Source organism: Balaenoptera ricei, chromosome 4 (genome assembly GCF_028023285.1).
Source record: "Balaenoptera ricei isolate mBalRic1 chromosome 4, mBalRic1.hap2, whole genome shotgun sequence".
Lineage (NCBI taxonomy): Eukaryota > Metazoa > Chordata > Mammalia > Artiodactyla > Balaenopteridae > Balaenoptera > Balaenoptera ricei.
Genome location: NC_082642.1, coordinates 63,069,624 through 63,094,870, shown reverse-complemented (window position 1 = coordinate 63,094,870; position 25,247 = coordinate 63,069,624). Strand labels below are relative to the sequence as shown.

Here is a 25,247-nt window from a genome sequence, read left to right as displayed (position 1 = left end):
TTAAGTCCTTTCTCTTTTGAACTGTGCTGTCTTCTTATTGGAGGATCTGAAACAAAGGAGGAAGGGAAAGACAGTCACATTTCTAGGTGTCAGTGATCAAGAACAGCTTATACTTAAATAATTCTGATCATGATGTAAAGGGCCATTGAAAGTTTGACCTAAATCCTCGACAGAGACAAAATGACAAAATGAATGACAGTGACAAAATGAATGCTGTTATAATCCTCGTGTGGAATTTAGGCTAGATAACTAAACCCAAATTTGGATGAACTTGGGACTTCAGCTTAGTTCCTTAGCAGGAGTGGATACTTAAATCCTTCCCTCATACTTTAAAATGACCACATCTTTCTATTTAAAGCAACCCTGCACTACCTCAGTCAATACAACCTGGCTTTTTATAGCGTGAGTGTCAGTGTATATCCACCATATTGGACTCAATCCAATAGAGTGAATACTAGGAAAATGGAAAACCTCATTATATCCCTCATTCCCACATAATTCTATACCACATCATGAATTCTGAAGACAGATTTATAGTGAGACCTCAGGGCATATCAGATTTCAGATAATTAATCTAACACTACTGTTATAAGGAATTCTTTGAAGGGAGGCAAGTGACTGAGTTGGGACCAAGGTGTTTTCTAAAATCCCACATATAAATTAACCAAACTGAAATATAATACTAATAAATTATCTCTATGACTAGAAGTGTGCTTTTTTATGAATAATGTTGAAAAGTCCAGCTAAATCTCCTCTGACTGTAGGAAATAGAATTTTAAACTTCAAAACATTATTATGGTTAAATATTAGTTCAATATTAAAGTAACTGTGCTGCTAGTTTTCACTTATGTAAAAGCAATTTGAGAATTTATTGTCACAGAATATGAAATTTTGCTTTCAGACTACATCAGAGGGAAGGCAACGGCAGTCATGAGATTTATGTAGTACCAACAGAGATTAGAATTTTTACTTCGACAATTTTCATTGTTCATCACGGGTTGAAGAGTCTAATATTATACAGGCCTCTGGAATACAGTTACTGTCTTAGGAAAATGGCAGTGTGAGAAAGGAAGGTAATGAGAACTGTCTTTTGTTGAAATTGGATGTGGAGGTAGGACTATAATAATAGACTAGAAATGGAGTCTAGAGATGATCTAAGCCTCTGTATGACAGATTCACACTGAGAGAGGAGATGACTTGTGGTCATCTGGGGGCAAATATAGGTTCTAGAACTCAGTGGCTTGTTTTCACCCTTTTAATTCCTGTAAGTACCCTAAGAGTGGTGCTGGGAATTAACTGGAGATAAATAGGTGGGCATATTACTTGGTGCACACTCCAAGGTTGTTTAGATTACATTATTATCATTAAGAATGTTCCCAGTAGTGACAAAGAAATAAAAATGGTTTATTCTTGGCAGGTTTTCCAGCTCTTTCCACCACTAGAGTAGATCAAATCAATTACTTTTTTGTACTCACTTAATTAGTGGTGCCCTTGTGGCCCAAAGGGATGAAAATAAAGCCAGAGAATAAACAATTTATAAGATGGTCACATGGACCTTGATAGGAACCTATATTTAGAAATTTTTTAAAAGACATAGTATCTATTAAACATTATGAGAGAAAATGCATAGGATTTGAAAGTCTAAAATGAAACATCTTAGTGTATGTAAAGTCACATTACAGGAGGAGCCTGAAGTTTGTACAGCAGTCATAAATTAACTGAGAGAAGAGTGTATTCAAGATTAAACTCACACAAACACAAATCAGTTCAAAGTTCTCTAGGTGAGATTAGAAGCATGAGAAGTTCAACACATGGTAAATAAGATAAATACTTGCTGAGCAAATTTAATCAAGAGGGGAACACCTGTTAAAAGTATAATATTCAATGAAGTACAAAAAGTGACAAGGCGTTTGGGGCCTCACCGTTTCCGGTAGTTTTGGTGAAACTCACAAGGGTTCCTCTTGAGCGTAAGGGATTCCAATGGCGTGCACCGTAAACTGGAGAGCCCAGCCAGAGTCTCAATATGGTTTTCAGCCAAGGATAAATGCTGTATCTGAGGTATCTTTGGCAATTGTTTGAAAGATGTGAGATGGTTTTTGTTCATATTTAAAACTCTGCAGCTGGATATAAAATGTAAACATCTTGTCATTTGTCTCCTAAAGAGGATGGTAAACTACTAAATCTTGCAAAACACTAGCATGCCTCACCTAGACCATAGCCCCTCAAAGGTGCGACAGTGATATTTTCTACAAATGTGGTTGGGAAGAAAAGAGAAATATGTATATTAAAATATTAAGAGAAAATAAGCAGGATATATAAGACTGTAAGCTTGTGTAGGGCAGGAATCTGTTTTCTTTTCCAATGTATACACTCAGTACCTGGCATTGTATGTGGTCCATGGTGGATTCTCAATAAGTCCTGAATGAAAGAGTGAAGAGCTGCATGTAATCTCAGCAATATAAAAGTTCACCCAAAGAAACATAATAACTTCTGAAGAGTATTGCCCCTAAGTAGTGAGATTATAATTATTTTCCTTTCTTTCTACTTTTCTGTAGTTAAATTCATATTGAGAAATAGCATTTTAAATCAGGGAAAAAAAGGCCTTTTTATACCAAAATAAACTAAAAGCTATCCTTAGGAAAAGAAATGTGCGTTAGGCATTTAGGTTGAATACATTTTCCTGACAGATAATGTTTCTTAATATTTTTGCCTTAAAATTGTAATTATATAAAACCATGCAAGTAGAGACAATCATTCCAAATCTATCACTGACACCTTACCTAAAGGAAAAATTCCTTTATAAGCTGGGGTTTAATACCCTGAGACATGGTACTTATTTATGAACCTCATACCCCACAGAGACATTTGGTAAATAATTATTGCTAATGGTAAATATGGTGCTAAACAGAGAAAAGACAGCCACAAAGCAGCATGAAATACACAAATTCAGTTTGAACCCACCCAGATTTCATTGTAATTTTTCACATCCATTATTGTCATTTTTCTTGTTTTCTTCCATTCCCTCTCCATATGGATATTTTACAGTCTTTTAATCATATATTTGATAACTTTAGGTTTCCACTCTTTCCTAGGTTATACATAATCTTTATTTATTTTTTAAAATAAATTTATTTATTTATTTTTATTTTTGGCTGCGTTGGTCTTCGCTGCTGCGTGCGGGCTTTCTCTAGTTGCGGCGAGTGGGGGCTACTCTTCATTGCGGTGCACGGGCTTCTCATTGCGGTGGCTTCTCTTGTTGCGGAGCACGGGCTCTAGGCATGCAGGCTTCAGTAGTTGTGGCATGCAGGCTCAGTAGTTGTTGCTCACAGGCACTAGAGCGCAGGCTCAGTATTTGTGGCACACGAGCTTAGTTGCTCCATGGTATGTAGGATCTTCCCGGACCAGGGCTCAAACTCATGTCCCCTGCATTGGCAGGCAGATTCTTAACCACTGTGCCACCAGGGAAGTCCCTATACATAACCTTTAGATGCACGTTAGTACTGTTGCAATTTCTAATTGAAAACCCAGCCCAAGCAGATCCTGTCTCTCTGTCCTCCTTGCAATCTGTTATTTTCTCATCTGCTTGTCATTCTCTCATTTTCAGTGTATACCCTGCCACTTTCTCAGCCTCTCAGATTCACCCTACCACAGATCCTTAGTCAGTCGGATAATTTTAGGGGAGACGAGTGGCAAACCAAGTGTGGTTTTTCCCCTGGGGCAGAAGGGAAGGAGGCTATGAATATACATGCATCAATTTTCTTCTCTCTTGATACATTGATTTGACAGTTGTAAAGTTTGAATTGCAATTAAATAATTTTATATGATACATCCTATTTCTAAAGAAAGAAAGGACAAAAGAATACATCTAGAGAATACTAAAGCTCGGTCAAGTCTTTTCTTCAATCATTGGAGTTTCTCTCTCTCTCTTCTTCTTTTACATGATAGCAAAGATTTGGAAGTTTACTGATCTGGATCAAGTCAAGTTCACATACTCCAAATTAATGGTCTTCGAGTTCAGTGTTTCCAAAGTAGGCTATGTTACTGTTAAAATTCGTCGTTGTTGTCTGTTTATTTAAATGTGTATTAGAAAAATATAACTAATGCGTCACTATTTTATCCCTAGAAGAGAGTCTGGGGAAAAAAAAACTGAACAAATTAATATCAAGTAACTGAATAAGTTAAGGGGACAGTGATATTAAGATTCCTCTGAAATTTTTTATTTAGGTATTTTTAAATTTGTCATTTGAAAAGAACATAAGTAAAATCAAATGCTATCCAAGTTTGTCTAAAGTTGGGAAGGGGCTTTGAAAATGACCAAAGATACCAAGGGACCATTGCATATTCTGACACTTCCTCTGTCTGCCTGTTTCCCTCTCCTGTGCAACTATAATGATCTCTTTTTTTTTTTTTAACATGTTTATTGGAGTATAATTGCTTTACTTTGCTGTGTTAGTTTCTGCTGTATAACAAAGTGAATCAGCTATATGTATACATATATCCCCATATGCCCTCCCTCTTGCATCTCCCTCCCACCCTCCCTATCCCACCCCTGATGATCTCTTTTTGTTGCCCTACCTCAGCCCAGCTCAGAGATGTATCTTAACCTGCTCTGGGATTTACCCTTCCTTCTTGTGGCTGCTTGATTTCCTTCATCTCCTAATTCTCTTCTGAGAACCTCTGTCTGCCCCTCTGATGGCTACCAAAGCTCACTCCAGCTACCCGTCTGCCTGGTGAAGCAAAGGGCAGCTCTCCACAGAGTTCTCAAGCAATCCTGAGCAAAGAGACAGATTATCTTTAACTTCAGGAGCTTAGGGTCCTTGGAATATCAAGGAGGCCATATAAATTTTAAAATTTTTAGTTTGTTTTTGTCACTGTTCTGATAGGCAACGCCTACCCCTCCATTAGAATGTGACCCTGAAGCCAAGACTCTTGTCAACTACCTGTAGAGTCTTTCTCCACAAGTGTTCAAAGAATATGACAAAACATCACTAACTTAGAATGATAATGTATATATAATGTAATTGTATTTCCAGTTGACAATGCAAGGAACATAGCAGGCTTTTCTGCCAATATGTTCTATGATTACAAATTACTCCCTTAAAAATTGATAATAACAGTATTAATTTGAAAAAGAATAGATCTTTCCCTCTAAAGTATGACATTTTGATGTATAAATTTCCCTTTTTGCCTTGCCCAGGCATCGCTTAGCACTCTCACTAAGACCTGACCACATGAGAGGAGCCACAGTATGAACAGACAATGGTCACGTACCCATATAGCAAAGACTTCACTTTAACTTAGTAACTGGACATGCTAGGGAGCAGATACCTTGGCAATCTTGCGGCACTTAAATCCACCAGTGAATTATCCACTAACCAGAGGGTTTCAACTCGAATTAGTCTTCTAAGAATCCTGTTAAAATTTGCAACTTGATAAGGGTCCCCCAAATCCTGAAATGAAAGGTTCAAATTCTGAAGGAAAAACAAATAAAAAGAAAAAGCAAGTGCTTTATCAACTTTTAAAAATAGTTATTAATTTAAGATGTGTTGCATATTTAAACCAGCAGTTTTTACTATTTTGTTTTTTGGTCTTCTAAAATATTCACAACATCCAAACACACAATTATTGCAGAGCTTCTCAAGGTAGGGAGGGAAGGTGAAGATCCTGACTGGATCCTGATTAGAATTACACACAAGGTTGGTGGGTGGGGGGTGTCAGGGAGAGAGGGAAAGACCCTCAAACAGATTCTGAAACTTCTCTAGGGGTAAAAAGTAGAGGAGGTAAAGCTCTGTTTGGCTTTAAATGATTAGTTATCTTTAGCCTCCTTGGAAATACTCAGAAATCACATTTATGCACATTTCAGAGTAAGATACCATCATTCAAAAGATGGAAAATAAGATTTTATTTAAAAATAACCTGGGATACATACATAAAGATGACTTGGCATATTTCAGAGATAGTGGGTATTTTATTTTTACTTTTAACATCAGTCTACTTTGATCTCAAGGAAATTAAAACCACTCTCAGTGGTAGCATTGCTCTTGTAAACTCTATTGCTAAAAGTCAACTTAACTTTTTGTTTCCAAAATTTTACCATCAATTTCTGTGAATAGAAATTATTGCATAAAATGACTTTTTTAAAAAAATTTGAAGCAAAATAATTTACTATTTTAGGGAAATATGGATATCTCTATCTAAAAAGATAAGGTCTTGATATTTTTAGACATTAAACATTATAAAATTTATTACTTTAAATTTTATTTTCCCAAAGTATAAAAGGTCTTAATTTAAAATAAAACCAAAGAAATATTAAGATATTATATTTATCATTTCTACATTAAATATCACCTTCTCAAATAGGATTTTTTGACCACTATTTCCCAATAAGGTTTTCTGTGATAGTTTAAAGTTTATTTAGTCATTCTCTGACAGTATAGTTATCTAAAGGCCAATTAAACTTTCTATGAAAGTTTATTAGCAAGGCTCCATTGGCCTTTACAATATATCCATGGTTTAAATGACAGCTATAAAGAACGAATGTATGTATACACTGGAATGACTACCTCTAAAAAGAATCCTGGGAGTGGAGGTCAAAGTTTTAAGTGTATTGTTTAAATTTTTCAAATAAATAAATAGGAGCATTGTTTAAATTTTTAAAGAGTAGAATGTATCCATCCATTATATAAGAATAATTAAAATTAATTTTAGAAAGAAAACACTGTACTGGGAAACAATATTCTATTTTCCTGTCTTCTGCTAATAAGCTGTGTGACCTTGGGCAAATCATTTCTCTTTCTAAACTTTCCTTTCCTTTTTGAAAGGAAGGAGTTTGGACCAGACCTTCCCTGAAGCTCCTTCCCACGCCCTAATTCTATAATTCTACGACATACAAGATCAATCTGTGAAACAAAAGTGGCAACAGGAGATCCCAATAAGTCTCATTTTGGGAAGATTTCCTAAAATCCTCACATACAATTTGATCACTTCAAAAAAAAAATATTGACATCTTACTCTGCTGTAAAGAAGTTGATTTATTCTTTTATTGCTACCAATGGCTTAGTCTTCCCAGTTAAATCTTCAGTCCTCTGCTTAAACATGACTTGCTCCAATTGGAATTAGAAGCTTGAGTGATGGCAGCCCCATAGATTGGTAGTGGTCGGGCTAACTACAGGGACTGTTTCAATGCCAGTGGCTCAGCCAGCTGAGTCATTTTCAGCACCAAGAGACCACAGCTCATATCCTTCACTGGTGAAAGTTTGATTTGTTCCAGGATAGCTCTGTTCAGACCTAACTGGCTGCCCTAGATCTTCAAAACTTTTGGCTTACTGCATTGTTCAAAGGATTCCAGATTGCATCATAAATTCATTTATAAGGATTATTGTTCAACATTTGACTTTTTTATTATTAAAAAAAACCAATTTCATTCTCAATTCTTTTAAACTTTTTCCAAAGTTCAGCAATATCAAGATAAAATAAAGATTAGAGTATAAGTAGCAAGTCTTGATGAAGAGAAGGGAAGGAAAAAGAGATGGAGAGCCCAAACACCACTATTTTCAGAGAAAGTTCTAAAGATGTGCTTAAAGTTTTGATGTTTATGCTGGCAAATACCCTTAAAAAAAAAAAAAGTGTCGTAATTTAATCAATGAGGGAAATAGGCTTTTTTTTCTTCTTCTGTTTTTAAGTTCTCACCGTGCAGTCCTCCCAGTTTTCTTGCAGCCATGTTTCCCATTTGTTTTTTTCAAGGACTCTTTTCCGTGGAGGCAAGGTACACTCCTGTCTGAAGAACAACTCTTCTGCAGAGGGTCCTGAGCAGAAATCACAAGGTGAGATCTTGGAAGTAGGTTTAGGAAGACAGGATTGACAGCCTCACTGGATGCTTGGCCGGTTGTTTTAAACTTCCACTAGGTATTTGGATTGAGGGAGACAGGATTGGACTCTTATGCCCACATAGTGTGAGCAGTAACAAAATGTATTTATGCAACTTAACACACTCCTGCTTGCCTGCCTAACTGGGTTGGGGAAGAGATGGGGACAGAAAAGATGCCAGGACTTGACCACTTTGTACACTTTCTAATTGTTGAAAATCATTTTTCCTGAAATTTGCTGAATAACTTTCCTCTCATGTCTTCCAAACGAAATAAAGTGAAACCTCTGATTTGAGAACACTAAATCAGATGCGCAGGTATGACAAGAGTAAATTAATCACGAGATGATTGTTAAATATTTAAGCCACCAGTTCCTTTGTTTCTCTTCCTGCTGCAGGAAGCCTTGTGGCATTTCTGATGGGCTGACTTCCTAGGCCCTCCCATCACACGATGAGTTATACAAGAGAGAGGAAATAGCAAACAAATCAGCAAGTTTATTCTTTTCCATCTGTTTTACTTTTTTTAAGTTTACAGTAGAGTGAATACAGTTATCAGAAAAAAAAATAGGGTTGCAGATTATTTTAAATTGTTCACAAGTTTGCTATGTATGGTCTAGGTTTCTACAGAGGATCAAATGCAGCTTTAGCTTAAATTCTCACCTATAGATTTCTTTTTAAATGCAATTTAGCACATTGCTAGGAAAAATGTCCTAGCTAAAATATATAATATCTGTATTCTTTATTAGACTCTTTAATTCTGGGCAAATATGTTGAGGTTCAGAGATAATTTGATGATTTTCTAGAGTGATTAAAGGGGAGGAATGACCTCTATTAACTGTTTGGAAAAGTCAACATGTAGAGTTAACTTTTAATCTTACATAAATTACTTCTAGCCCAGGCAAGTGAGAAAAATCATCAGTGTAATGGTTTTAATTTTCATATAATTTTCTCTTTAGGGGTCATGACGTCACTCCTGACTTTCTCTCTCTTTTGTCTCTCAATTCAATTAATCACCGAGTCCTACCAGCTTTCGCCTTGAGAACCTATCCCTTCCCTTTCAATGTCCAGACCCTCACATCTTCCTACCTGAACCGAAACTACTTTCTCTTGGATCTCCTGGTTTGCAATCTTCTCTCCTTCAACATAAATGACACAAATTGCCATCCAGCTCTCGTAAAACACAGCTTTTACCATAGGACTGACATATTCAAAACATTTAAGATTTCTTATTGCTTACCAAATAAAGATGAAAAAGCCTAGTTCATCAAGCAAGGTTTTCTACAATCTTATCCCAATCTCCATTTCCAAACTCATTTCCTATTATTTTCCAACCTTATCGTCTTCCAAATCTGGTTTGCACATAACTTCCAGGGTTAGGGAAAGGATATCTTGTTTCCAGTCTGGAGTTAAGTAGCAGGTAATTGTGTGACTCCAGATGATTAATTTTAATTTTCTGAGCCTCAGTTTTCCAAGTTTGCAAAAATATGGGGAAGACTAGCATCAAGGGCCCATCAAGGGCTGAATTTGGTGAGAAACTTATGTTCGAAGTTGATAATGTTTTATAAAAAATACTGATTTCTAATACTTTTACACCAACATAGGCTTCTTATTGCCATAGACCCCTACACTCTTATCATGCTATACCCCAGGCAAACTTCATTCAGCTCTGATGCCAACCAAGCCCCTGACAACAATCCTAAACTAAATGATTTCAATTCCATTCCAACTCTAATATATTGTATTTCTTGAGTCAGACCTGGCACCATTTGTACCCCTTTCCCCCAGACTCTGTTTTTCTGGAATGCATGATTCCCCTCATTTCAAAGGTGAAAAGAGCACAGAAAAGATATTGAAGGTGTCAGGAACAAACTTTGCTTTTGTGGCAAGTTCATCTGGACTGTGATGGGAGATAATGAGTCCATTTGTGAAGGATTTATGGAAGGCGATAAGAGCAACAGTCCGATATTCCATTATTGACAAAAACATCAGTTTTTTCATCAGGCACAGGTGGAAGCCAAGAATCTAACCTGTCCTTTTAGACATTTCTCTCATAACACACTGTAATGTTGCCACCCAGGGAATCACTTACCCCTGAAGGTGGTAGTATCCCAACCACTTTACAAATAAAATATCCTTGTGCTAGGAAATGATCTTCTTCATTGATTAGGATGATTGGAGTTAGAAGTTATAGACCTGGAAAAACTGGAACCATCACCTAATTGACTGGGGAGACCTCAGGATTTATTGTCTTTAATACCCCCCCCCCCCGCCAATTTGGTAGCTTTCTTTGTGCAATAGATGCCCCAGCGTTATTAAACTCTGCCCTGTATTGTTTGTTTGAGTTCTATCGATCTTCTGTTCTTTCAATTATTTCTTTTTAAAGCAGCTTTCAAAGATTTCTTTGAAGTCGGAAGCCAAAGGTCTCTTCCACTGTGAGAAGTTCTATTAAATTGGATTCATTTTTTTAAACTCACACCTGGTTGATAATTGAAGATATATCTTAGCAGCTGAGAACTAAATTCTGGAATACCTGACAGCCCAGGGATGTTGGCTTTCACCTGCCATCTCTGAGCTTGTTCTTTGTCCCCTCACTGGATTTGTAACTCCTAACAGCAGTGACTGAATTAACTTGCTGGGGGATTTTCAAACAGAAAGAATCTATTCTGTAAAAGAATTCTGCCAACAGTTTGCTCTTTTGCTTCGTTTAATTGGGAGGAGTTAAGTCTGTCTCTATCTGGCAATCAAAGCCTTGGGAAATTGCTGTTTATCACACACCAGCTAACCTTTCTTTTCTTAGGGACTCTTCCTGGATGTACAATTTGAGCAACTGAGATCAACTGAACTAGTCTTATGGATGTTTCAGGATCTAATCTAGAAAGAGGGTCATTCTTATCAGAATGCTTCTGAAATGCACTTGTTCTCCATCTCACAAAAAAAAACAAAAAAAACAAAGCAAAAAAACTAAATTTAGGGCAACAAACAAAGGACATCTATTTTCTTCACGGTTTGGGGTGATGGGATTTTCCACTGTTTCCCATCCCCTAGATCATGCTCCATTCTTTTTACGACTAGCCACTTGCGAGAGAATGGGTGTTGTTAATGATTTGTAGAAGCAAAATGTGCCTTACCTCTGCAGAGCAATGATAGCCTCTGCATAAATGGCCACCGTGGTCATCAGGAAGGCTCGGTTTGCTGAGTGACGACCTCAGGGCATGACTTGGCTGCTTAAATCAGGGAAGGAGGGAGACCACAGGACTCTTTACACATGCTCATTTTACTCCTAGATTTTATTCTTCTGTCATCTCTTTCAGTTTCTTCAGTTCTACAGTTCTCTCTAAACCTCAACTCTCCACCTGTGCTCCAAGGACAATTTCTTTTTGCCTCGTTGTGCTTGCCACAATTATCAACCACTCCCCTCACACACACTTACACACACACACTTACACACACACACACGCACGTGCGCATAAATGCCAACACCCTTATTTTCTCAAATTTTCACTTCCTATTCAAATTTCTTCCTTTCCTGCCTCTCCCCAAGCCCCCTAAACCAGTGTTTCCCATAGCATGGCCCTCAGATCATCTGCAACAGAATTGCCTGTGATAATTTTAACAAATGCAGATTCCAGGGCCCCACTCCAGGCTAACTATATCAGATTATTTGGGCGTGCTGCCTGGGAATCTGTGTTTTCCACACACTTCCAGGTAATTTGTCCATACACTGAAGTTTAAGAGCCAATTAAACCCTGCCTTCATTAGCCCCTGATGTAACCCTTTCTCTTTCATTTGCTGATGAACTCTGTACCTGTGACACACATGGCCTCCACGGCCTCTGGTCTCCTTCCTTCCTAATTCCCCATAATTTCTTTTTTCTTACTTATTTATTTATTCATTTAAAAAATTTTTTTACAGTAGGTCCCTGTTATCTATTTTAAAAATAGAAGTGTGTACATGTCACTAATTCCCCATAATTTTTTGCTCTTTGAAAAATATTCTAAGTTCTCCAAAGGGAAGTTCTAATTTACCTCTAATAGTACTATCTAATAATATTTTATTATTATAAAATAAATTAATATAATATATAATATAAATCATTATAATATAAAATAATGTTTTCTTACATAAGCCAGTGCTTAGCTGCAAAGAGATATGGCAGAGTTAAAACATAAGAAAGAAAATGATGTTATTTTAATCACCCTTTGTCAATTGAGTTTGAGTGAAAGAAGAAAGACATTGGTGGGTAAAGTAATGCAATGGAGCGGGGAAATGGGCAGATGAGTATATCTAAAGCAACTTTTCTTAAATCAATATTACAATTGTACGATAGACAATGTATCTGCAAGTCTGCAAATACAGATATAAGGTAGCCAAGATACTTGATGTTTTGTAAAGAATAAATACTCACTGCAGCAGGAATTATGTCTAATATTATTTCATCAGCTTATGGGGGATGCAAAAGAGACAAGAGAAATGCACACTTTCTGTCCTTACACAACTTATCTACTGAAGCTACTTATAGAAATCAAACATTATGTATATTGGGGCTGCAGATAAAAAATTCTTCATACTGTCACACCAGTACACTTGTAAAATCTGATAGGATGAAAAAGGAATAGTAAAACATTGGTTATTTTACCAAATTTAAAATGCTTAGTGAACATACTAATGAGACTACCTGGTTTATTTAGATTTTTTTAAAGCTTTTTAAAAAACCGATATAGGATTAATCAGCTTGAAGTCATCCACTGAAGTGACAGTGTTATTCATGACCATAAAATTCCAACAAAGATCATTGGTTAAGTAAAATTAATAATATCCTTATGATGGAAAGATCTGCAACTTTTAAAAAACTTGTTTGGGGTAATGTTTAATAACATGGCGGAAAGAAAGGCTCACAATACAAAGTGAAAAAACTCAAGAAACACAATTGTTCACATAATTTTGTAAAGAAATATATACATGCTTTTCAAAAAAAGACTAACTGGAAATAAAAGTCACAGTGACTATTTCTGGATAATTGAATTACAGGTTCTTCTTTCTCTATTTTCCAATATTTAATACTGAACATTTATTATTTATATAATCAGCTATAAGAATATACTTTTAAAGGTGGCTTCACTATATTAACAACTCTATGGTCTTGAAACGGGAAATTTTTCTACCTCCAAGTAATACAGGGTTTTAATCCCCAAGTAATGTCTTGTGATCCTCAAAAAACATCCACTAGGAGCATGTATGCAAAGACCACACACTTCTGTTCCTTTACCTTCTCTTACTCTTGGGCAACGCAGTTGACTTCCTTGGATGTCATTTTGTTCTACCTTGTGCCAAGTAAGGTACTTAAAAGAATCTGATGGAAGCTTTAAAATAAGAGAAAAGAGAAATATCATCTGGCAATATATAGTTCACTTACTTTTATGGGTGCAAGTAATGCAAACCCATCCCAAACATTCAGCCAAACTGAACTCCAATTACCTAATGGTGTGCTCATCAACGTTATCTTAGTCCAGTCTAAATTATGTATTATCCAACTTTGCATCTCCAGCACCTGCAACTGATTTATGTTTGATGACAAATGGCAGCAGAAATAAATATATTACCCATTCATGAATCCACTTTACACCACCTCTGATAAACTGTCCTTTAATATTTATTGAATAGCTCATAAAGAATCTCATTCCATTTTAGAAGAGTTGTAATTGTTAATGGCTCTTCATTATATGGACCCCAAGTAATCCCTCTAAGTTAGTCCAGTTGTACAAGTTCTGCCTTTTGAGGCTACACAGAAGAATCCCTCCACATGTGACTACTATTTTAAGTGTTTGGTAATAGTTGTCATCTTCTCTGTCATTTAGTTATTACTAACAGATCATGGTTTACAAATTATTAAATATCCAGGGAACACGTGGTTCTCCTTGGGAAGAGTTCCATTTTATTGACATTGCTCTTAAAATGTGTAGCCAGTATTGCATGAAATATTTCAGGTCTGGTCATCTTCCTTTTCTGGACAGTATATTATTGACCAGAATATGTGCCACGATCACATCTAGGGCAATCTTATGTTGTTTACTATTACTGAGGTTGTAATCAATCAAAATGCCTGTATTTTACATAGCTTATGACAGTTTCAAGGTTAACACAAACAAAAAGGCATATTACTCAGAAAGGAATATTATGTTAAATACATACGCCATAGATTCATTCTTCTGTTAGCCAGTGTTATGCACGTATATAAATGAACCCAGAATATTTGATTTGAAGAAATGTCATTACAATATTTGGAACAACTGCATTCGTTTCACAGAGCAGCATTTTGCATAGTTTATGCTTTGCTTGAGCTGTACATTTGTGTGACTAATACTAACATGAAAAACATTTCCACCATTAAATAAGCTTATGAGGCTCTAGATTAAACCGAACTAAGCATTTCTCTTACTACAGGACTTCTCTGAGCCTTTAGTATCTTAGCATATATTGTGAGTCTGTACTACAAAGTGTTCCCCTGGACTTTTAAACCATAGAACCTTTTATTCTTAGAGCAGCACATGGGACTAGTGCATCCTGTAAAGCAGAATTTGGGAAAAGCTGCCTCAAAATAAATTGGGAAGAGGTGGCTTTTTAATAATCAATTAGCTTTGATCTTTTACTTCATTACTTCATCACTGAATGACCTTAGTTGTTCCATAAATATTTCAATATCTTCATTTTAAAAATAACAAAAGCTCTCTCCCTTATTAAGAGCAACATTAAAAAGTTAATTAATTCTTGAGCAATTCTTTGAGATTATTTGAGGATTGGCTAACATACTTTCAAGGAATTCACTCATTCTTCAGAACTATAGTTTAAAAAAACAAGCACAAATACATTTCAGATTATTGAAAAATGTAGTCTCTGGCCCATTCTTGGTTGTTCAGTTTACATGTTTATGGAAGCTTCTTTCCCAACCTGTTATGTGCTTTTGGAATTTTTTTGCTTGCTCCTACCATAGAATAAAAATTTCTTAGAAGTTAAATTTCCTGTAGTTGCCACACCCCATTTACCTTTTGGTGCTATTTCATGAGACTCTTGCTGGGAAACAAAGAATCTAAGCTAAAGCTGTATTTGAGAATAAAGTTTACATTTTTCAAGCGACATCTAATTTGTCCAAAAACGTGTCTTTTTTTTTTAACTCTTCATCTTATTTGATTTGTAAAATTGCATCCATCCTTTAATATTCATTGCAAATGCTGCCTCCTCCATTTTTTAAATTTATTTATTTTATTTATTTATTTTTGGCTGCGTTGGGTCTTCATTGCTGTGCTCGGGCTTTTCTCTAGTTGCGGCGAGCCGGGGCTACTCTTCGTTACGGTGCGTGGGCTTCTCATTGCAGGGGCTTCTCTTGTTGTGGAGCACGGGCTCTAGGCACACGGGATTCAGTAATTGTGGCATGCAGGCTCAGTAGTTGTGGCTCATGGGCCCTAGAGCGCAGGCTCAGTAGTTGTGGTGCACGGGCTTAGTTGCTCCGAGGCATGTGGGATCTTCCCGGACCTGGGATCGAACCCGTGTCCCCTGCATTGGCAGGTGGATTCTTAACCACTGCACCACCAGTCCCTGTTTTTGAAAGGAGTTATGAGGTTGATTTTGGGATTTCTGACATTGTAGGAAAATGAGCCTTTGCATTTCTTTGTTTATATCTATGTAAGGCTGTCAATGTTTTGCAGTTCTGTGACCGTTGTTTCTTCTTAAAGGAATAGTGAATATTTGTGTCTTACCCTGTTCTTTTTTCTTTTTTAATTCTGATGGACCAATTGATTAATCCATTCGTTCAATAAATATTTTTGAATATTTTGAATTTCAATCCATTCATTTATTCAAAAATATATATTGTACCCTTGCTATGTGTCAGGCACTCTGTCAGACACTGAGGATACGAAGTTAAATAAAATATGGCATTTGTGCTTGAAAAACTCATTTTCTGTAATTTGGGAGGCAGACATATAAATAACTCATTTTGATCCAGTGGGATGAGTGGAACAATTTTGAATGAAGGAAAGGAGAAAAAGCCTGGATGATTCCACTTAGATGTGTTAGAGAAAAGTCTTGGAAGTGGTGAGTTTAGGAGGAGAAAATTTTATCTTGTGGCCAAAGGACATTCCAGAAAGAAAGGAGATAAATCTTAGACTAGGGACAGAATTTGAACTCAGTGGGGGAAAGGAAGGGACGCCACTTTTGTTTCTCTGGTCATTATCTTTTCTACTCATCTTGGTCTCTTTTGTCTTCCTTCCTCCACCTCAGATTCTTTCCCTTGCCTCTTTGAGTTGGGACTGAGAGTACCAACCTTTTATTTTCCCCCCAATTACAAGGATAGGTTTAATACACTTATTAAAAGTTCATACACTTATTAAAATACACTTATTTAATAAGTATATAAAGTTTATACACTTATTAAAAGTGTATTATAATTATACACTTATTAAAAAGTGTTAAATCCAAGGTAAAACACATTTTTAAACTTATCATTAGGTAAAGGGCTAATCAAAAATATTTACCAGGGATGATATTCCAGAATCCGAACGTGAATAAAAAGTTCTGTTCCTCAAGAGAGCCGACCCAGTGTGTGACTCACTCAGATCGGAGGCGTAGGATGAATTAGATGGATGAATCTCCTGACTGCTTGTGTTTTGACCTGAAGAGCTGAATGAAAGAAAATGCTTAAAGTCTTTAAATGTAAATACCTTTGTATAAAACAACAATAACAACAAATTATAAACACCAACTTTTCCAATTAGAGGAGAGATAAATGATACCCTAGGAATTCTGTCATAGTCCTATGCACATTTTTTTATGGCTAACAGTCACTTAAGACAAATTCTCTCCCAAGGTAAGGGTGTCTACATAGATTGCAGATCTTAGAAAAGTAAATCTAATGGTACACACGAATACATGCTCATAGGATATGAACGAGAAAGTCAGCCCTAATTTTGGAATATCATTCCTAGTAGAGCTATCGTTGCAGATTTGGCGCAAACAAGCCTTAAACTCCATACTGGTTTTTCCATTGATCTGGACCTTCCAGTTTCCCTGAAATTTCCCCCAAACCTCTTACATTTCCTCAAATTGGTGGCAAACATATTAAAAATTCAGGTTCTTTAATCAATTTTACTCACTTTGAAATAATACTCAAACATTTCACTTAACAACAGTCCAGTTCTCTCTGTATTCCCATTGTTATGCCACTGGGATATAAAATGTCTTTTTCACTCTCCTATATTTATTATTCACTGTTATTCTTGCACTTTTCTCTTTCTCCTTAGCAATGGTTATATGTTTCTCTTTCTGTAATTGGTGCTATATATTATTTTAAGCCAATTAAAAAATATCTAAATATGCTTTTTCACGTTAAGTAAAACTAGAAATTGTATCTATTTCTGACCTCTTTTTACTCTTCGGGGATCATTTTTCAGGCTCCAAGAACCTTAAGAGACAGAATTCTATATTTATGACACAGTTATTATGTAGCTCTATAGCAATTTTACTTACAAGAAACTGACACTTCTTGTATATTGAAGTTGCCTTCATGAAGTACAATGTAGAAATGTTTTTCATTTTTCATTCATTAACTGATGTGCTATAGTAGAAGAGCATAGCCATTACATCATATTCAAAAAATAGCACACCTGTGCCATTAAGAAAATAAAACTGTGTCCTGTTATCAAGGAGAAAATTATCCCTCCATCTGCTACTAAATAACAAATCAAAGACTTGGTCTCAATTATGTGAAAAAGTCAGAAAATATATGCCTTTCAGTTCTTTTCCACTTGAGCAATTCTTTAATAATTTGGATATTGTTTCTTGACATTACCAAAGAATACCTTACCATAGCAACAAATTAACAAACATTAGAAGAACAACATTACATTGTGCAAAATTTATTATTCCTGAGGCAGGTAAATCCTGCTATCTATGACCAGAGTTTTGGCCAACAATCAGTGAGAAAAAAATGGGGCAAAATGGAACAGTATTTCAGGGGATGAACAGAGGATAAAAGTTGAACTGACTTTTTTGGTTCACTTGTCTTTATGAAAATATGCTAGCCATTTTCTGCCAAAATGAAATCAGGAAAATAAGGGTAATGAACATGACTGAATCCTTCTTCAGTGACTGGTGTTCTGTGATTCTAAACTTCAGTGGTGGTTACACAGTGATGAGAGGCTGACTCCTAAGTGTGAGAAATGGTCTTATATTGCTTAAAGCAGAGAACAGGGGAAAAATAAGTTCACATAACCAAAATATCTGATGAGAGAGATCCGGCTGATTGGGTTTTCAGTACACTTTTCTTGTGTAGTGCTGCAAGACCAAGCCCAACAGCTTCAAGGTAAAATCACGTTTACAAGTAACTGAAAGTTATCTCATCATCTTAGTTTACATTAGATGATTTGAGAGTTTAACTTAAAGAAGTACTTGCGCCATTACCCTGACTACTACTAGACATTTATGAATAACAGAAGGTAATTAAAACTTCGGTAACACACGTACATACGCAAATAACATCCCCACTATTTCTTTTTCTCTCCTTTTTTTTTTTTTTTTTTTCTGCCAGAATGGAATGAATTGAATTTGGTGTAGAGTTTCAGCTAAGGACAGATGATCTGAGAAGATTCTAACCAGTAGATGACTAGTCTGACTCTCTTCCAGTGTGATATCTTTTTGTGGGTCCCAAAGGCTGGATTCCTTCTCTCACATTCATATACGCTTCCTGGGCGCCACACCAGAGGGCAGTGGTGAAGGGCAGTATGCTGGAATCTTGCAGTAAAACCTTTGGGACATTCTGAAAATCTTCTTTGTTCTGTTACTTCTATCTTAAATTCCATACGGAAGTTTTCTTTGGTCTGCTTTTTGGGGAGAAATATCAGCAAAGAAATATAATTTCTGATCCTGTAGTTTTAAAAAAAGAAAAGGTAGATCATCCTCAAACTTCTACTATATCTGCTTTAATGCACACATCACTGATGTCGAAACTGCAAGACCTGTGAGTCTTAGGAGTCTCCAAACAGCTACTGCTGTGACCTCGGGTCACTTAGCACCTCTGGTGGTTCCTTACCTTTAATATTCAGAAGATGATGTGGACTCTGCCTGAGTGAAAAGGTTTTCTGTTTTGTTTTGCAACATTATTGCCATGATGACAACTATTACTAATATAATAATTTTACAGTTAACATTTCTTGAGCACTTGCTATGTGCTAGGCATTGTACTAAGAACTTTATGTAGATTAACTCATTTAATCACTACAATCACCAAACAAAGTGGGTAACATTATTATTTTGATTTTAGAGATGAGGAAACTGAGGCCCAGAGAGGTGGCATAACTTGCCCAAGTCACACAAGTAAATGACCAAGTGTTCTTAATTACTAGGGTTCAATTAAGATTCAGATAAGCTACTGTGATTCTTTAAATAACTGTAAATCTGTATCATTTATTAGGGTGCAGTTGCTAGTAAGGAAAATCATTAATATTGATTTTTCTTATTCTGATTGCTCCACTTAACTACGGATAATTTACTAGTTAATAGAACATGTAAATCTTAGCAGTGACTATTTACTGAAAACAAAAGGTAAGCCTTTAGTAGTAGAACCTATGAGAACACCATTCCAGATAACATCAAGCTGTTTTTAAAACCCTCTCCTGTTGCCCCTCCCCAAAAGAAAATAAAGCTAGACTTGCAGTTTAGTTGGTATATTGGTTTATTCATTTTTAATATTTCTGCCTGCAGTGAACAAAGTTATCATAAATTACAACTCTAAATCCTTATGAAAGAGAAATTAATTTTATTAATGTTGTAGTATAAAGCTGCCACAGAGGAGGTGCTGTGGCTAAAACTGTACATTTGTCAGGAGTAACTTATAGTGTCTTTAAATTAGGTGGTATTATCTGAATTGGCCATCTATTCTTGGTTTTAAAAAGTGTAGAATGGCCAACAAGAAGGAATCGGGTGAGCTGAGACTGCAGGATGAAAAACAATAATAATATAATCTATTAATTCATGAGCCCCTTTCATTGGAAGATTGCAATGTCCTTTACAATCAGGAATTTATAAGCCTCATAAATTGTCGGCTGCAACAGGGTGCTGTTTAATTAAAATGTCAAATTGGTGATTATGTAGCTTTGTAAGGAGAGTGAAGGAGAAAGTGGCAGATGGCCTAGTTTCCGAGGTGAAGCCGAGCTCTTGAGGTGAGGGAGGCTGTATTGGACACACACCAACCAGAAGGCCAGAGGGCACCTTACAGACACCCAGCGTTGTCTAAATTGCACTGCCTGCGACTCCATTTCTAAATGTTCCATTTACATTCAGTGCTGCATCATGAGAGCTTTGTATTTCGAAAGGAAGAAAAAGCTCAATCGTATTTTTCAGTTAGCAAAGGACACTCCCCAAATCCTCAAATGCTCTCTTTCTCCTCCCAAAATATTGAGCTAGGTTCTCAAATCTAGTGGAATCTTGCTAAACCAGGTACTTCTTAGGTTACTGGCTAGAGGAAAATTACCACGGACTCTAGAGCATTAAATTTGGGTGAAAGGAGATATCAATCCAGCCTCTTTGATTTCTTTGACCATTCTTCTTATCTTTTAAAATCCAGAATCCCTGTCCTCTCTATGCCTATATTTAAATGTATTCATTTGTAAAACGGGTGATGATTTTACTATCTGCATGCTAGAGATGGTGATGAGATAATATAAAGTACTGGGAAAGGAAGTTTCATGAAATCAAGAAGTAATTTGGTATCATAATGTGTTAGTTTCTGGAATGGCAAATTTGGTATACCAAGTTATTACGTTCAAATTTGGGATGGCTCTAAATTAATTTCCCAGAACTAAACCCATAAATTGAGTAAATAATCATATAGCAATGAACTGTTCTAAAAAACTGTGTGTTTTACAGATATCCCTCAAATTTTAGTACCCAAGGCCCAGGATTGTAACAGATATATCTGAAATTATTTAGATTGTTGACTCTAAAAACATAGCACACTAATTGTAATTTTGAAAAATATACAACTAAAATGATCATTTCTCTATTTCTATCTGAATGGGTCAGGTTTTAATCTTATGCGACCTTGTATTCTTATGAATTTTGCTTTTCCCTGTTGTTCCAACCCCATGTGCATTCTTATAAACACAAACAGGTCCCCACATTAAGGTACAACAAAAGTAAAAGAACAAACATGTATCAAACTTCTCTAGAGGGAAAGCTTGTAAACTTCAATACCTATTAGTGGGTTCACTGATATTTATAGAAATAAGAAGTTATATTAAAATACCAAAAACAATGAAGGTAGACTGAGATACCTCTATGTTCCATTAACAAAATTATATTTAGAAATTTTTAGAACTTTATTGTAACCACATATATAGCTGTTATTTACAAGATTCCCAATACTTAAGAATGTTTTACTACAGAAACATAGATCAATGGAACAAGATAGAAAGCCCAGAGATAAACCCACACACCTATGGTCAACTAATCTATGACAAAGGAGGCAAGGATATGCAATGGAGAAAAGACAGTCTCTTCAATAAGTGGTGCTGGGAAAACTAGACAGCTACATGTAAAAGAATGAAATTAGAACACTCCCTACACCATACACAAAAATAAACTCAAAATGGATTAGAGACCTAAATGTAAGACTGGACACTATAAAACTCTTAGAGGAAAACATAGGAAGAACACTCTTTGACATAAATCACAGTGAGATCTTTTTTGATCCACTTCTTAGAGTAATGGAAATAAAAACAAAAATAAACAAACGGGACCTAATGAAACTTAAAAGCTTTTGCACTGCAAAGGAAACCATAAACAAGACGAAAAGACAACCCTCAGAATAGGAGAAAATATTTGCAAACAAATCAACGGACAAAGGATTAATCTCCAAAATATATAAACAGCTCATGCAGCTCAATATTAAAAAAACAAACAGCCCAATCCAAAAATGGGCAGAAGACCTAAATAGACATTTCTCCAAAGAAGGCATACAGATGGCCAAGAAGCACATGAAAAGCTGCTCAACATCACTAATGATTAGAGAAATGCAAATCAAAACTACAATGAGGTATCACCTCACACCAGTTAGAATGGGCATCATCAGAAAATCTACAAACAACAAATGCTGGAGAGGGTGTGGACAAAAGGGAACCCTCTTGCGCTGTTGGTGGGAATGTAAATTGATAAGCCACTATGGAGAACAGTATGGAGGTTCCTTAAAAAAGCTAAAAATAGAACTACCATATGACCCAGCAATCCCACTACTGGGCATATACCCTGAGAAAACCATAATTCAAAAAGACACATGCACCCCAATGTTCATTGCAACGCTATTTATAATAGCCAGGTCATGGAAGCAACCTAAATACCCATCTACAGATGAATGGATAAAGAAGTTGTGGTACAAATATACAATGGAATATTACTCAGCCATAAAAAGGAATGAAATTGGGTCATTTGTAGAGATGTGGATGGATCTAGAGACTGACATACAGAGTGAAGCAAGTCAGAAAGAGAAAAACAAGTATCGTATGTTAGCGCATATATGTGGAACCTAGAAAAATGGTACAGATGAACCGGTTTGCAGGGCAGAAATTGAGACACAGATGTAGAGAACAAACGTACGGACACCAAGGGGGGAAAGCCGCAGGGGGGTGGTGGTGGTGTGATGAGTTGGGCGATTGGGATTGACATGTATACACTGATATGTATAAAATTGATGACTAATAAGGACCTGCTGTATAAAAAAAATAATAATAATATTCAAAACTTAAAAAAAAAGAATGCTTTACTACTCCCTATGTTGTTATAATTTTGAAAATTCAACCACATACAACACTACAAAGGAGAAGAATATAGACCTAAAGGACAACATGTGATTAGGTAGATCTTGTGAACAGAGACAAAACTATAATAAAAACTATAATAAAATTCCAAATGAAAGTGACAGTATGTTAGGAAAGTAGTATGACTAAGACTCATTTCATGATGTGCAGAAACGTGATTGAACAAATACTGACACTAAGAAAACTTCTTTTCTTTTTTTTTTTCTTTTTCGTTCCTCCCTCCCTCCTTCCTTCCTTCCCTCCCTCCCCCTTTCCTTTCCTTTCCTTTCCTTTCCTTTCCTTTCCTTTCCTTTCCTTTCCTTTCCTTCTTTCCTTCCTTCCTTTTTCCTTCCTTCCTGCTTCAAAAGTTGAAGGTTAAAGTTTAAGTTGTAGCCTGGGCATTACTTTTTACACTGTCTCTAAAGGAGAGACAATTTTATAAAACTTACTAGTTTAAAAAGAATAATACTGGGCTTCCCTGGTGGCGCAGTGGTTGAGAATCTGCCTGCCAATGCAGGGGACACGGGTTCGAGCCCTGGTCTGGGAAGATCCCACATGCCACGGAGCAACTGGGCCCGTGAGCCACAATTACTGAGCCTGCGCGTCTGGAGCCTGTGCTCCGCAACAAGAGAGGCCGCGACAGTGAGAGGCCCGCGCACCGCGATGAAGAGTGGTCCCCACTTGCCGCAACTAGAGAAAGCCCTCGCACAGAAACGAAGACTCAACACAGTCATAAATAAATAAATAAAAGAACGTGAATTTCTTTAAAAAAAAAAAAAAAAGAATAATACTGATCATAAAGATCAATAATACTGATCATAAAGTACTTTTTTACAGAGCTCACAAGTAAACTTCCTCTTGGTATAGTGTATTCAAGGGTGTTAGCAAGTAGGAAAAATAAAGTTTATAATTGTTCACAGAACTTCTACCCATTTAAAAACTATTGTTTCACATGCCCAATTCTAATTATGACACAATTTTTAACATTAAAATCAACATAACATCTAGACACTGCTTGAGATGTATACAGTTTGCTAATAAAAACAAACCTTCTGTAATAGAACTGCTTCAGCCTCTGAACCTCTTCCTAAGCATCATTCCTATCTTAACTATAAGCAGTAAATTTAGGGAGCTATAAATATGTTTCATACACTCATGAAACCACAGTGTATTTCATCCTGAAAATTGAAGGTGCAAATCTCACTTTTGTTAAAGATGAGAGCCAACTTCAACACTAATAGAAGGACAAAAAAATTCAAGAAACTTGCAACCCCCCTAATTGTATATTGTCTAATTATCAGCATGCTTTGAGAAATATTTATATAACAGTTATAACGTTTAGGAGTGAGGAAACAAGGATTGGGTTTTGACCCTCTTATTTAATCTCATTTGTGGCTTTATTGATCTAGTAAAAGTCCTGTTTTGTGCTAGTAATTTCATTTAAATATAATTAATAGGTACAAACTAATATTAACTAATAATTCATGGATATTAACTAATAGATATTTCCTTTTGTCTGTCTTATCTGTTTTTCCCCCTGAAATTCACACTCGTTCTCTTAAAGAGCCCTGTGTAGCTATAAATGTACCACTGCTAGACAGAGGTCCAACTCTCTCTGTTACAGTATTGATCACCTGAATTGCATTTGTAGCCTGTTGCCTGCTATAGGGGAGACGGTGGCTTCTTTCTCCAAGCAGCCATCATCAGTAACACAGGTTGCATGATTTTACATTTTTAAATGAAATTTAATCCCGGAATACTACCTATGTTTGTTTGTTTGTTTGTTTTCTCTTAAGGAATGACTGAGGCTACTTTTTAGCATTTCATTTGCTTACCTTTCAGACATGTCTTGCTGGTGCATAAAGTTCCTCTGGCCTTCATAAGGCTATTTTTCTGAAGACAGGTTTCATCCTCCTCCCAGGAGGGGCTATGAGAGCTGTCCACCAAGAATCTGCAGCCTCCTTTGGGGGTCTTCCATGTATTCACTGTGACCAAGGAAACAACCTGTTACCTAGCAACCTGGCCCTTTAGGAGGTATTGTTACCAATCTCTCAGTGCTCATCTAAGGAATTCCTGTGCTCCTGGAGCAGCTAACGGTGATCATTGTTTCCAGTGAGTTGCCTAAACTGTGGTAGAACTGAACCTTGACTATAGAAACATAAATTATAGCAGAGGGAACAAATGGCCTTAGCATCCCTGAAAAGTGTGCTGTCTTCAGCTCCATTATTTCTTGAATTGTTTGCATCTGGCTTGAGTTTAGTTGAAGTGGTACTCGTGCAATGTATCCCTCAGTATTTGGTTTCGTACTGCTCTCCTGTAGTTTCAGAACAAGCAGAAGAGGCAAAAGGGAAGCTATCTAATTCCAGCTTGAACCTTGCTCAAATAAAACACCTTTGAATTGAAGGTACGGAATTCTGCCTTGTTCGGCACAAGGAAAGAAATAGCAGATTTTCGTTTCAAAGCAAATTTTTACAACCTGTCACAGAAAAGGGAGAGAATATTATATTATATTGTATACTCGTTTACTGGTCCAAGAAGTCTGC

At 36.3% G+C, this 25,247-nt stretch overlaps 1 protein-coding gene across 1 annotated transcript; it reads right to left on the bottom strand.

Annotated features, from left to right (window-relative positions):
- LOC132365285 (uncharacterized) lies at positions 1-24,565 on the bottom strand. Its single transcript, XM_059921985.1, has 7 exons — positions 24,540-24,565; positions 16,393-16,537; positions 13,131-13,224; positions 7,690-7,805; positions 5,329-5,471; positions 1,923-2,120; positions 1-46 (listed from the first exon to the last, which is right to left on the bottom strand). The coding sequence occupies exons 1-7, from the start codon at positions 24,563-24,565 to the stop codon at positions 1-3; spliced, it is 768 nt and encodes a 255-aa protein (XP_059777968.1).
- Positions 24,566-25,247: the final 682 nt, after the last annotated feature.